Here is a 16,104-nt window from a genome sequence, read left to right as displayed (position 1 = left end):
GATTTAAATACTGAAGTTTCATGTCTATATTACCAAGGAGGTAGGGGACAATGGGCTATTTATTATACCAGTCCCCAAAGTTTTATAATAACATTTTCTTATTTGTTGGCTTAGCAACCTTGGGGACTTTAGTTAAATTTTGTTTAGTTGGTTTATTAAAGTGAGTGTTTAAACTTTTCAACCATATTTTGTTATCTATGAAAGTGGTTATTTTGTGCATCATAATTGGGGATATACATCAATTTATCGGCCATTGTCTTATCCCTTTAGATCCTTGAATTGCATGTCTGTATTACAGTTTCTAGTGTAACCAGAAAAGGATAATCATTCTACAAAACAAAAGCGATCAAAAGCAATTCAGCTATAAATCTTTCACAACTCAAATTAAAAAGAAAAAGTATAGTTTAGCATTCCCTTATATATTTCAAGTCAAAATACAAGCAATTATATGTCAACCACTATGAATTTTCGTTATGATCTACAGTTGATACATTTTTTTGTATCATTTGAACAAGTGATTACAAGGATAAGACAATGGCCAATAAATTGATGTAAAACCCTAATGATGATACACAAAATTACCCCTTATTTAGCATAAAATTAGTTGTTAAAACCTTTGAACATTCAGTTCCCAAGGTTGTTAAGTCAACGAATAAGAAAATGTTAATATAAAACTTTAGGGACTTGTGTAATAAACAGCCCATTGTCCCCTCTCTCTCTCTCTGAATTTATCTTGAGATTGTCTGTCCCTGTCTGATAATTGTTTGAATGTGTTTTTAAACAATCCTTAAGTGATGTAATTACACTTTTTAAGTGGTTCAGAAATTGGCATTCAAAATAATGGTGGTATTCTGACACTTTATCTTAGTACTAGTGGTAACGCCCCTAGAGGCTCTTAGGGGTACCAAAAGGAGGGGAGAGGGGTTGAATTCATTAACATGAACAACAGTTTAAGCCTTTAAAAGTTCTTTAATTGTTAAGTAATAAATTAGCTAAAGCTAATATATTTAACGTCTTAAGCATGACGCTGCATTTGATGTATTTTTGTATAAACATTCTGTAATAATTTGTTTATAACTATTTATACCTCTAAGCCCTAGACCTTGAATTTTACTATTCTTAAGCAGTTTGGGTTAAATTAAGAAAATGTTATAACACAATAGTTATTAATAGCATTGTATTACACAGCTTTCCGCGGATATTAGAATGAAAAAATAAAAGATTTAAACCAGTTTTGTTAGCCAAAAACTAAAACTAGCAAAACTGGTATTCGAATAATGATTTGTATAAAATTTTTAAAAACCTGCCAGAATTCCAAACCTGACCCAAATATGACAATCCCCCTTTACAAAAAAACATCCAAACGAAAATTTGATGCTTCTTCGCGGCTGCCGAGCCCTGATATTATTGTTCTAGTTGTATCAAGAGAGAGAGAGAGAGAGAGGGGGGGGGCAATGTTCTGTTTATTACATAAGTCCCCAAAGTTTTATAATAACGTTATCTTATTTGCTGGCTTAACCACTTTGAGTACTTATGTTAATTTTTATTAGTTGATTCTTTGAGGTTAATGTTCAAACGTTTCAACCACTGCACTAATAATAATAAAGAAGGGGTAATTTTGTTTATAATTGTTAAAGATGTACATCAATTTATCGACCATTGTCTTATCCCTTTAGAGCCTTTAGTTATTAGTATCTTGTTCACTTGCAATATATAACGGAACATATTAAAACAAAAACGATAATTTCTAAATGAAGCGCAGCTTTATAAAGTTAGGGTTGGACCATACGTCTATTCTAAAGAATATATTTTACAATTAATTTAGGCATGTTAGAATTGTCCAATAGATTTCAAACGGAGCATTGTGATTTCTGTATCAGTTAGGCACAACTTAGAAAGCCTAACAACTATTTAATAAGTACCAGAAAGTCAGTACATCCATTCAAAATCTGATTTCTAGCTTTTTAAAAACACTTTTGTATGACATTTTTGTTTAATTCAAATTAACATTTAATATAATTCTATAATAGCTACACAACTAAAAAATAACGTATATGTATTATGTACTTAATGAATAGAAATTTTGATAAATGAATAAAAATGTTTGTTGCTAAATCAAAACATTTATGTTGCCCTACAGAATTTAACTGTAAAGGTTTTCAAAAAATGCTTTAATAAGCAATAACTATTGCTTTTTATACATTCATAAAGTTTTTAATTGCAAAGTTACTCTATGATTTAATTTGTATGTTCATACGTCCGTCAGTCAGTCAATTATATTAGCATTTATTACTATAGTAAACTTTTTGTTTAAAGCAATGATACTTTGAATTAAAAATATATCCCATAATTTTTTGAAAAATAAACAAATTATTTGTTTACTAGAAAACAAGGATGATAACGCTAGTAAGTTCTTTGTCCATAGGATTAAATCACTAATTCTCAAGAAGAGACAATTTTGTGTATCATCATTGGAGATGTATACATCAATTTATCGGCCATTGTCTAATCCTTTAGATACCTGCTTTTACTTTATGTAAAGTTTAATAAGCAATTTGAATCAAATATCAATTCAAAACAAAATTGGCAAGAAGCCACCAGACAAACGGACGGACAAAGACAATTATCCACCAGCTGCGCGCAACTAATTATCCAGACAACAAAAAAATCACAAAATTGATTTTTTCCATCTCTAATTGCACCAAAACTATTTGGATTTTTTTCAGATTGATTTTTGGTTAACTTACAATCTTACAAAAAATATTGATTTTTTTAGGTTTAGAATTAATATTGGTTGAAAAGTAGGGATCTAAAGGGATAAGGCAATGGCCGATAAATTGATGTACATCCACAATGAGGATACACAAAATTTCCCCTTTTTTAAGTTACAATTAATAGTTGAAACTTTTTGACACTCATCTTACTGAACCAACCAATTAAAATTCAATAAGAGTCCTCAAAGGTGTTATACCAACGTTTAAGAAATCATAATCTAAAGTTTAATTTAAGATTACTTAAAAAGCTAAATAAATGACAATATCATTAAATCACATTTTTTTCTACATTGGAAAAAAAATTTAAATTTAACTATGGGAAAAAATCGTCTATGGTAAACATGATTTATAAGGCGTGGTTACATTTCACAAGTTTTTATAATAAAAAAAACACAGGGATCTAAAGTGATAAGCCAATGGCCGATAAATTAGTGTACATCCCCAATGATGATACAGAAAATTACCCCTTCAGTAGATTAAAATTAGTGATTGAAACGTTTGAATACTAAACCTAATGAACCAACTATTCAAAATTCACTAACAACCCCTAAGTTGTTAAGCCAACGAATAAAAACTTTATTGTAAAACTTTGGGGAAATCTATACATTTAGGCTAGCATTGAAGTTCATAATTTTGCATTTAAAAGGGTTGTGCCTGTTTTATCGCTGATGCATTTCCACTAATACATCTTTTTTTTAGAGTTTCATTGGTTAAAATTATTACTATATAAAAGGTGTTATGTATAACGGCCTAATGTGCATGGTATAATTTTAAGTTGACTTTGAAAATTCTTTGTTTATGTTTGTATTATAACATTAGTAAACTAACACAGATTATTTAAAGTAAACAGACAGGTAGCTAGAACTGAAACTCAGTCATACTGAAAAATAATGTATAGCATCGTATTACAGACAATTTTCCACGAATAAAATTAATAAAATTAATACTAGTTTTAATATTACACTTTTTTAAACTAATAGTTTTTGAAAGCTGTCTATAATACGTTGCGATAAATAACTTTTCGGCATTTTTTACAATAGCATGCTGTACTTATTATCAACAACGAAAATAATTCATTTTATGTTGATGTTTCTTATTGTCAGAACAATAAATGTACGGATGTAGAATATACATGAATATTATGACAGGGGAAAAATTGTCATCAATCTAGCTTGCTAAAATGGAAGTCATTTATTGGTCCGTTCGTTCATCCAGTATTTATCTTTATTAGAGAACATAAAAATCTGGTGTAAGATTCAAATTGATAATATATCCATTAATATATATGTTTATAATACATGTTTCACATTATTAGAGAACATGAAAATCTGGTGTAAGATTCCAATTAATAATATATATCTATTAGTATAATTGTTGGCATGCTATAATTTTCTATGTATTAGTACCTTACTAGCCATTGCAATACAGAATGTTTTGACAAAACTAAAAAAAATTACAATTAATAAAAACTTCGATTGTTGATAGTTCTTTATTGAATTGTAAGGGGAAAGGAGGTGGATGGGGGTCTCGTTATTTTAACCATTGCAATAAAACTCCTTTCCAAAATAAATATTATTATTACAATCTTATGTAATTCAGGGATCTAAAGGGATAGGACAATGGCCTCTAAATTGATATACATACCCAATGTTGATACACCAAATTGCCCCTTCTGTAGCATTAAATTAATGTTTGAAATGTTTGAATATTACTTAACTTAAAAAACAAGAAATAAAAATTCACTTAAGTCCCCAAAGTTTTTATACCAACGAATAAGAAAACAGTATTATATAATATACAGCCAATTATCCACTCTCTTTCTCTGTTTGTAATTACAATAAGAAATAATTGCTCAAACGTGGGAACTCTTATTTTGTATGTTGCTTTATTCAAAGGTTTAATTAATTAATACAGCGTAACATGAATAATCATTGTTGTGTAAGCGTAGCTACCCTACATATTAATCCTACTAGTCTGTACGTCCATTCAAAGGTTTAATTAATTAATACAGCGTAACAAAACTGGGTTTAACTCATTCATTTTTCATTTTAAAATCCGCAGAAAGCTGTCTATAATAGGATGCGACAAATAACAATTCCTCATTTTCTGATTCTTTGTAATGCTGTGCTAGTATTGAATATAGTGGTCCTTGGTTTTTTTCCATAATGACCAACTGTTTTGCTCTTGTTATATGCTTTTTTTGTTCTTTTTTGTACATAATTATTTTTAGTATTTTTTCTAGCTAATATATCTTAATTGTATTAAGAGTATATTTTGTTTATTTCATTTACCAAAAAGAAGCAAAAGAAGCAGGGATATAAAGGGATAGGACAATGGCTGATAAATTGATGTACATCTCTAATGATGATACACAAATTATTCACTTCTATAGATTACTGTTAGTGGTTGAAACATTGGAACAATCAACTTAAAGAATCAACAAATCAAAATTCATAAAAAGTCCCTAAAGTTTTTAGCCAATGAATAAGAATAGTTATTTCTCGCATCGTATTATAAACGGCTTTCCGCGGATATAGAATGTACAATTATAAGATTAAAACTAGTTTTTTTTAGCCCCGAGGTGCCGGAGGCACCGGCTAAAAAAACTGGTTTTAATCTTATGATTGTACATTACTATATTCGTAGAAAACTGGATATAATACGATGCTAGACATAGTTTTTTCGTATGGATGAGAACCGGTTCCTATCCACCGGATTCGAATGAATACGAGAAAAGTTATTCTTTTCATCGTATTATAAACTGCTTTCCGCGGATATAGAATGTACAATTAAAAGATTAAAACTAGTTTTTTTAGCCCCGAGTTGCCGAAGGCACGGGCTAAAAAAACTGGTTTTAATCTTATGATAGTACATTTCTATATTCGTAGAAAGCTGGATATAATACGATGATAGACATAGTTTTTTCGTATGGATAAGAACCGGTTCCTGTCCACCGGATTCGAATGAATACGAGAAAAGTTATTATAAAACTTTTGGGACTAGTGTAAGAAATAAGAATTTAATCATCTGCTAAAAGAGGTAAACTTCTAAAATTACTTGTCAATGAAAATCTAATATACAACACATTTTCCCCTCCTGTGGATTAAATTATTAGTTGAAAATTTTGGAACCAACCAATCGATTTACAATAGAAATACACAATTAATAAAGATAGTTGCTTTAAAAGTTTTTATTAGTGTAATTTACAGTCAAATGTCCCCTCCATACCTGCTAATTCTATACTTTGCAAAAAATCACAGTAAAAATATAAAACTTTTAGTCTTGTTAAAAATAGGATATATCAAACTTTTCTATTATGTTGATTTTCTTATTTTTCACACAGCAAAAAAATTGTCCCCTTGACTTATTGATGTTTTCAAATTATAGATATCATTATTACGAGTCGATACTACGGTCAAAAGAAGGTGTATCAACTATTTTTTTTTATAGCTAGCCGGTTCTTTTAGTAAGTAGTAGATGTAAAATTTTTCATAGAATTCAGATATGCAATCGGTTTTTTTGTATACCTCTTATTTTTTAAGTAATTTAAGTTTTAAAAAAAAAAATTAAGTCGATTTTAAGGTACTAAAATGCAACAAAAAAAAGAAAGAAAATGGTCATTATGAACAAAAATAGTAAGATCTTTAATTTGACACCTTACTTTTTCAATTCTGTCAGGTAATTATTGAAAAAATCGATTTTTTTTAACCCACGAGAATAAAAACTTTGAACTTAATTTTATTATTTCACAAATAAAAAAATATGGGTTCATATATACCTTCAGAATCAGAAAAATATTACGAATCCATTGTAAGCAAAATTGAAAAAAAAAGTTTACAATATAGTATATAAACTACAATAAAAGGAATTATATGAAAATATCATATTATATTGTACAGGCAACGTCTTAATTCTTCAATTGAGTATAAAAATGGGAAGGGGGTAAAGAGGGGGTAAAGAGGGGGTAAAAAAGGGAAGACAATAGTGTTGTCTGAACAAAAAAAATAATTGGCCATTTCTTAAATTTTTTAATTTTTTAATTTTTTTCAATTTTGCTTACAATGGATTCGTAATATTTTTCTGATTCTGAAGGTATATATGAACCCATGTTTTTTATGTCTGTTTGAGAAAATATTTAGGTCTAAAGTTTTTATTATACCGAGGTTAAAAAAATAGATTTTTTCAATAATTACTCAACAGAATTTTAAAAGTAAGGTGTCAAATTAAAGATCTTACTATTTTTGTTCTTACTGGCCATTTTCTTCTTTTATTTTGTTGCGTTTTAGTACCTTAAAACCGACTTAATTATTTTTTTAAAAAACTTAAATTACTTAAAAAATAAGAGGTCTACAAAAAAACCGATTGCATATCTGAATTCTATGAAAAATTTTACATCTACTACTTACTAAAAGAACCGGCTAGCTATAAAAAAAAAAGTTGATACAACTTCTTTGGCAAAGTTTAAAATCTTTAATTTAATACTTATCAAATAAGTGTTAGAACGGAAAAAGTGTAACAACTACCATTTGTTCAGGGAAGGAGGGGACGTTAGATTGTTACTTTAACTGGTACCCAAAATTTTGACCCGTTTTCTTATTCTTCGGCTTTAAAAAGTATGGTACTTTTATTGGATTTTGATTATTATTTTATTCTGCACAAGAGGTAATTTTGTTTATCATCAATGGGTAAGTTGATCTATTTATATTTCATTGTCTTATCCCTTAAGATCACTGTCAAACTCGAGTTAATATATCAATATTCAATGTTTAACTTATCTGTTATTATTGACCTATGAAAAGTTTGATTTATAACAAATTTTTCCTTCATTGAAATATCCCTCCCATATACTTTTGGCAAGTGCTAATTTATTAAGAATAAAGTTTGCCACAAATTTACCCAAAAAATCTCATTGTCTTATTTCAGCAGGGAGGGTTGGGATATTATTACACTAGTCCCCAAACTTTTATAAGAATGTTCTCTTATTCATTGGCTAATCAACTTTGGGGACTTTTATTGAATTTTAATTGGTTGGTTAATTAAGTTCAGTGTCCAACGTTTCAACCACTAATTAAAATTTACAGAAAGGGTTATTTTGTGCATCATCATTGCTGGTATTAAGTTTATCAATTAATCGGCCAATGTCTTATCCCTCTAGATCCCTGATTATCAAAGAATTTTTGAAATATTTGCTGCATATTTTGTGGCAGCCTATGGCAAATTGTTTTTTTTCATAAAAAATAAATTTAAAATTATAATAATAATTTGGTGAACTATACAAATGCACTTGAATTAAACAAGTAACCAACGGCTACTCCCATAGATGTCTCTAGGAGCACTTTAATGAACTAATGGGGGGGGGGGATAGGTTTCCATTGAAAGTGGGTGGAAAGTGTTGGTACCCTCCCCAAAATTAAAACTTTCCCGAAAGCAATAAGAAGCTTCATTGTAAAAGAGAAACATATCGGTTCAACTGACGTTAGCAAGATCTTTTAGTACATACAGAAAAAGTCAGGATTAATACAGCAATCCTGTTACTTTTATGTAATTATTAGTTTAAGGATAACTTTAAGTATGTATGATTTCAGGGATCTAAAGGGATAAGACAATGGCCGATAAATTGATATACATCCCCAATGATAATACACAAAATTATTCTTTCTTTGTGGTTGAAGTGTTTGGACACTCAACTTAATGAACCCGCCAATCAAAATAAAGCCCCCACAGTTGTTAAGACATCATAATTTTTAAACTTTGAGAACTAGTGTAATAAACATCACATTGTCCCCTCACTTCCTGTATTGCAACGATTTTTAAGAATATTATTTTACTTGTTTACATCTAAATATTTCCTATAGATTTATCTTCCTTATATGTTTTTTAATAATTATAAATTTAAGTTTTCATTGTCATGAGAAAATTTTAGGATAAATAATGTAATTAGTTTTTTTATATATGAAACACGTTAGCAGATTTATTTTAAGTTTATATCGACAGTAGATTAGAACATATATCTAAAGGGATAAGACAATGGCCGATAAATTGATGTACATCCCCAATTATGTTACACAAAATTAACCCTTTGTAGATTATAATTGGAGATTTAAAAGTTTGGACACTCAAGTTAATGAACCAACCAATCAAAATTCATTGAAAGTATTGAAGCTGGTAATAATCTTGTGATTTGTATTTTAATAATCGTAGAAAATTGTCTGTAATACGATACATTACATGCTTTTTCAGTATAGCTGAGAACTAGATCTGATCCAGCGAATATCAATCGGTTTTGAAGCCATACTGGACATTGCTATAAGAGTTTGAAATGTTATTTAACAATAAGGAGATAAAAAGCGACATTATAAAATAAAAAGTTGGTTTTACAATAACTTTTTCTTATTCGTTGACCTAATAACTTACTGAATTTAGGTTATTTGGTTTATTAAGTTGAGTGTTCAAACGTTTCACAACCACTAATTGTAATCTAAAGTAGGGGTGATTTTGTGTGTCATCATTAGAGAATTACATAAATTTATCGGCCATTGTCTTATCCCTTTAGATCCCAGGGAAATTGATATAATAGTTTAAAATCATAACAAAAAGTTCCATTATGAAAGATCTGTTTATAAAGACAATTAATGTTTTTAAGCTTTTTTTCTAAACTATAATTACCAGGGATCTAAAGTGATAAATGGCCGATAAATTTATGATGATGATACACAAAATTACCATTTCTGTAGATTATAAATAGTGGTTGAAACGTTTGGACACTCAACTAAATGAATCAACCAATCAAAATTATATAAAAGTCCCAAAGTTGCTAAGACAAGATGAAAACGTTATCATAAAACTAGTGGGGACTAGTGTAAAAAGCATTCCAATGTCCCCTCCCTCCCTGGATTTTAAGCTTCTTTTCAAAACTATAATTACTCTGTAATTTACTTCAAATTGACCTTGTCACTTGCTTTATACGTAGGGTATAGGGATAGTACAATGAAAAATTAATTCAACTTTTTGCAATTTACCAATTGTAATAAATATGTATTTATCGCATCGTATTAAAGGTTTTCGCGGATATATAATGAACAAAAAAAAGATTAAAAACAGTTTTGTTAGCCCCTGCTGATACAATTTGAATATTAAAAAAGGAGGCATTTTTCCACTCCCTTTATCAAACTTTTAAACAGCAAGGTTTCCATGCATCAAAAAACAACATAAATTACTATTTATTTTTCTCATAAAAGTCTCTTTTTTATGTTTTATCCTTTAAAATTTTCCCTAAAGTTAGCCCCCTGCTGTTTAATAATAAAAACTTACAATGGCCAGGGTTAACTTTTATATCAAACAAGGATGACAACATCCATAAAAGCAAAGCTCTAAAATCGTAGGACAAACGAACATTAACATTTGTAGAGTGTCAGAACTGAAAAAACAGAATATTAATGCATAAGTCTAAACAAAAGTGTTTTTGTACTATCGATTTTAAACTATGCATAATTATTCCTATAACAGGAACGATTTAGGAAGTGTGTAACTCTATAATCGTTACCAGAAAGTCTGTACGTCCTTTTAAAACTATGTCGATTTTAAACTACTTTTTTATGATATACTTATCCTTTCAATTTTAAAAAAATAAGAAAAGTCGCCAAAGTTGTTAAGCAAACGAATATAAAACTTTGGGGACTAGTGTAATAAACAGCCTAATGTCCCCTCCCTCCCTGATATGAATCTATTATTTTGATAAATTTCACCTTACGCTATAATATTAGAATCTAGCGTGTTATCTTGTCATTAATTATAAACAATGTGGTAAAAGCACTTTCATTGCCAGTAAACTATCCATCCCCCTTTAATTTTATAAAGTAGTAAGCTTGTCTTTAGTGAAGGATCTCACTAACCGCTGAATCGATATGGTTCTCCTTTATAGTGAAGCTTCTTATAGTTCCTGATAATATTAGAATCTAGCGTGTTATCTTGTAATTAATTATAAACAATATGGTACAATCACATTTATTAATAAAGTAGTGAGCTTTATTGTCTGTATCGAATGATCTCGCTAACCGCTGAACCGATATGGTTCTCATTTATAGCTTCTTATAGTTCCTGGTAATATTAGAATCTCGCGGATTATCTTGTCATTAATTACAAACAATATGGTAAAAGCACTTTTATTGCCAGTGAACTTTCTCAATCCCCTTTTTGGAAAATTTCTGAACACTAATCCAGCAGGTCAAAAATCCTTATTACAGAGGCCATGTGGGACTTTCAAGCCCTTTACTTAACCTAACCTGCTTTGATTCCAGGGATCTAATGGGATAGGACAATTACCGATAAATTGATTTTTATGAACAATCATGATACACAAGAATACCCCTTTTCTAGATTACTTATAGTGGTTAAAAAGTTTAGACATTCGTCTTAATGAACCAACCAAAATCAAAGTTCATTAAAGTCTCCAAAGTTCTTAAGCCAAAAAATAAGAAAACTTTGGGGACAAGTGTAATAAACAGTCCAATGTCCCTTATCGCAGGAATTAGACATAAAAAAATAAACTAACCCCTCCCCCTTTATTTTCAATTTTTTTCAAAAATAAGAGGGGGGGGGGTATCAATGCTCAAACGGCACTTTGTGTGATATGACCATACTAAGGTTACAGTAAAATTAATCATCTTTGCGTATGTTTTACAAATACAGGGTGACACTAAAACAATTTTGTTTTGCACAAAATAATGTAATTGATAATAATCGATCAATAGTAGCAAATGATATACAATTAATCAATTTTGTATTCTATAGAAAATGTATTACAGCGATTCAATGAGTAGTTATTTATCGCATCGTATTATAGGCAGCTTTCCGCGGTTATTGAAAAGAAAATTTTAAGATTAAAATTAGTTTTGTTAGTCCCGAGGGGCCGAAGGCCTGGTCGAACAAATAGTCTGTAATATTGCTATACATGGTTTTTCAGTAAAATTAAAAACCAGTTCTAATCCAGCGGCTTTTAATTGGTTTCAAAGCCATACTTGCAATTACAAAGCTACCACTTTTCTAAAATCACCCTGTAAACATATTTATTATAATATTATTTCATAATTTCAGGGTGAGAAAATAATTTTGTTTACTTTTTATTTTAATTTATGTCTTATTTGTGCAACATTTTAATTAATTTATCCTTGTTTTATTTTTTGATTACAAGCCTTCCCTGGACCTATAAGAAGCTTCACTGTATTGGAGAACCATATCAGTTGAGCGGTTAGCGAGATCCTTTGCTACATGCAAAAAACTTACGGTATTATCCTCTTAGAAATTTTTTTTTAAAAATTGAAAATTTGAGTACCCCCCCCCCCCCCCCGACAGCGAACTATGAACTCTGGCCGCAGCGCTCGGCTCCCTAGCCTGCCTAGCCGCAGCGCTCGGCCCCCTTGCCTGCCTAGCCGCAGCGCTCGGCTCCCTAGCCTAAAACCTAACCTAACCTAAAATAGTTGTTCGTCGATAGTCGGGAGGGGGGGGGGGGAGACCAAATTAAAAAATTTTCTAAGAGGATAACGCCAAACTTACTACTCTTCATTAAAGTAATTTTATGAGTTTTATTTCAATATATGTGGAAAATTGTCTGTAATACTATACAATACATAATTTTTAGGCATGGCCTAGAACCGGTTCTAATCAAGCGGGTATTAATCGGTTTCAAAGCCATACTGGAATTTTATCTTCTTAGTACGTCTTTAATACTAATATATAATCGTATTCAAAACGTTAAGGATTAAAATTTAAGATTAAGATTTTAAACATAAAATATAAAATTAACTACTTGTAAAACTTTTAAATATATACAATACAGACAATACAGATGAGCAGGGTTATAAAGGGATAAGACAATGGCCCATAAAATGATTTTCATCCCCAATAATGATACACAAAATTACCCCTTCCGTAGATTACAATTGGTTGTGAAGCGTTTAAACACTCAACTTAATTAAACAACCAATCAAATTCAATAAAGTCCCCAAAGTTTAAAAGCCAACCAAAAAGAAAAGGGCATTATAAAACTTTGGGGACTAGTGTAACAATCAGCCCTATGTCCCCTTCCTCCCTGATCAAAATAAGACTTAATAATTTTGTTTTAGAGCATATATTTAATGTATAAAGTGTAAATTAAAAATCACGAAACCTTTTGCATAAACTATATATATTGTTTTTTTGTAGCATGACCGACAGACCGACGGACCAAGTAAGTTAAATACATTGTGTTCATCAGCGCAGTGAATCTTCACAATAAATGTTAGCCGTCTATCTTGAATTCCGTGCGAGAAAATTACGTTTCCCTCATTTAATTTGTTACAGAAAGAAGGACAGACGGACGGACAGTCATTTTGTAGTATACTGTGGCTTCGTTATTTTTATGACATAAAAAAATAGAAAAACATCTTAATAATTTTAAAATTGTAATTTGTTAACAAAATCTTATATTATTTTTTTAAAACCTTTCAAAGAAAAGATTGACGTAATTTCTAAAACTTTAGACACCTACTTAAGAATAAAAATTTACGTACAAAAGATACAATTTACGTTATTTAAACATTTTTTAAAATAAATTCTAAATATTTGAGAGAAAAAATACTTAGATACTTTTCAATTTTTTGTGTTACAAAATAAATTTGAAGATGATGAAATTCCCTCCACAAATAATGACGCCATACGATAGAATAGCCAATGAGAGGCCAGTATACAATGTATTTGACCTTATGGTAAAATTTATGCTAGCCTCTCATTGGTTATTTTATCGTATGGCGTAATAATCTTTGAAGGGACTTTTTCTTTTTTTCTTCTTTTTGTATCAAGCAATAGATCACGAAAACGGCTCGTACTTTTAAGGGGATACAGGTACTAATTGTTAACTGATTCTAACAACTAATAATTGAAGCTCTTTATAGTGCCTATAAAAAAGGGGATAATTATGAAAACTTTTGGCCGAAATGCCCTGAATGACGGCATATTAGAATAATCCATTTGGAGCTTCCTATGACTTTTGGTCTTGTTATTTTCTTCTTATTTGTTAATTAGGGTTCTGTAAACTGATTATATTTATCTATTACAGACTATTATCTATCTATTTATTGTCTACTTGTCTAACAAAGAATTAGGGATAAGACAATAGGCAATTAACTAATTTAATAAGCCCAAAACCTGTGAAAATCTAAAAGAATAGTTACACAAAATTCTATAGTAGCTTAGCCACTAAATAACAAGGATTACAAAATCAATAACGCGAAGAACTAATACGGTATGACAAATAAACATTAGCACTTATAGAGCACAATATAAATGTTTAAGTCTAAACAAAATTGGAAGTAAATTTGTTGCAAACCTGCTTAAATACAGGATACTGTTTAAGGACATACTTACATTTAATGACTTGATTACAGATATGTTACGCTTAACTTTTAGTAAAAATTTAAACAACTTACCTTAGCAACCTGTGGCAACTTGAATTTATGGACAAACTCTTTTAGATAGTAGCTATCTTCTGCCCACTTCGCCGACGATAAAATCGCGTTTATTTCACTCATTTTTTCGCCACCGCGAAAAATCTTCACAATTTAATGAAAAAATCGCCGAAAATTGGCTATAAAAATGTATTAATAAATGTTTTTAACAATCACTTTGTTGTTAATATAACCATATAAATGTAATAACATGTTATTAAAAATAAGTTTCATTTTTTTTCACGTATAAAATTCTTCTTAAAAACACATTACATTTTTTCACAAAAATTTGTCACTTTTGATGCAAATATATGTTAAACATTTTTGTATAAAAATTCTGACATTTTTTGTCTGAAATATAAATTAAAATTTATTTAAATTTTATTTATAGATTATTTGCAAAAATTTTAAGAATTAAATCAGTCACCTAAATTAGAATATACTTTAAAAAAACAATAACAATTCAACCTTAATAGCTTTGGGGAGTTTTATGAATTTTAAATGGTTGATTAATTAGGTTGAGTGTTTCAACGATACAACCACTAGTTGTAATCTACAGAAGGGAAAATATTGTGAATCATCATTGGGAATGTGCATCAATTTATCGACCATTGTCTTATCCCTTTAGATCCCTGAGTTAATATTATTATAGGGAGGGCGGTTTATTAAGTTGAGTGTCCAAACGGTTCAACCCCTAGTTGTAATCTACAGAAGTGGTAATTTTGTGAATCATCATTGGGAATGTGCATCAATTTATCGACCATTGTCTTATCCCTTTAGATCCCTGTCATATATGAAGACAAGTGAATGAATAAAAATATAAATAATGAGACTTTATTTATTTTCCCAGTCTTCACGAATAGAAGGATGGGCCAATGGAAATTAAAATAATCTTTCAATAATATTCATGCATTGAATAGTTCTTTTTAAAATCTATGGGGGAAAAAGGGATGTAAATTATTTTTCTCTCAATGTCCCCTCCCCACTAAGTCTGGTAATGTATGTCTAGATTAAATAATAGATGCAGTAAATAAAGGATAAAATAGGTTTGTTTGTCTGTTAGTCTGTATGGTTATTATCTGTCTGTCTGTTTGTCTGTCTGTTTGTCTGTCTGTCTGTTTGTCAGTCTGTTTGTCTGTCTGTCTGTTTGTCTGTCTGTTTGTCCGTCTGTTTGTCCGTCTGTTTGTCTGTCTGTTTGTCTGTCTGTTTGTCTGTTTGTTTGTCTGTCTGTTTGTCTGTCTGTCTGTCTGTATGTTTGTCTGTCTGTTTGCCTGTCTGTTTGTCTGTCTGTTTGTCTGTCTGTTTGTCTATCTCTTTGTCTCTCTGTTTGTCTCTCTGTTTGTCTGTCTGTTTGTCTGTCTGTTTGTCTGTCTGTTTGTCTGTCTGTTTGTCTGTCTGTCTGTTTGTCTGTTTGTCTGTTTGTTTGTCTGTTTGTCTGTCTGTTTGTCTGTTTGTCTGTTTGTCTGTTTGTCTGTCTGTCTGTCTGTTTGTCTGTCTGTTTGTCTGTCTGTTTGTCTATTTATTTGCCACCTATTAATTCACTTATTTATCAATCATATAATCTATTCATTTATCTATCAATCTATTTTTTATCCATATATCTATTCATTTATCCATTTATCTATTCATTTATCCATCTATCTATCCATCTATCTATTTTTCTTTCCATCTATCTATTCATCTTTCCATCTATCTATTCATTTATCTATCTATCTATTCATATATCCATCTATCTATTCATCTAACCATCTATCTATTCATCTATCCATCTCTCTATTCATCTAAAAATCTATCTATAGCCTCTATTATCTTAACCACAAAGATAATTCTAGCAAGCTAAAAAGAGGAAA

The 16,104-nt window shown here is 29.9% G+C and overlaps 1 protein-coding gene across 1 annotated transcript in view; it reads right to left on the bottom strand.

Annotated features, from left to right (window-relative positions):
• sano (CABIT domain-containing protein serrano) overlaps nt 1-14,607 on the bottom strand; it is a 94,535-nt gene extending 79,928 nt beyond the window's left edge. The window contains exon 1 of the mRNA XM_080177961.1: nt 14,237-14,607. Within this exon, the coding sequence (XP_080034087.1) occupies nt 14,237-14,338 (102 nt within the window). The 5' untranslated portion in view covers nt 14,339-14,607. The remainder of the gene's footprint in view (nt 1-14,236) is intronic.
• Between the last annotated feature and the right edge of the window lie 1,497 nt (nt 14,608-16,104).

This window comes from Acartia tonsa, chromosome 11 (genome assembly GCF_053477335.1).
Source record: "Acartia tonsa isolate MP-2025a chromosome 11, ASM5347733v1, whole genome shotgun sequence".
NCBI classification, from domain to species: Eukaryota; Metazoa; Arthropoda; class Copepoda; order Calanoida; family Acartiidae; genus Acartia; species Acartia tonsa.
Note: the sequence above shows the minus strand (reverse complement) of the source record. Positions and strands in the feature narration are given on the sequence as shown.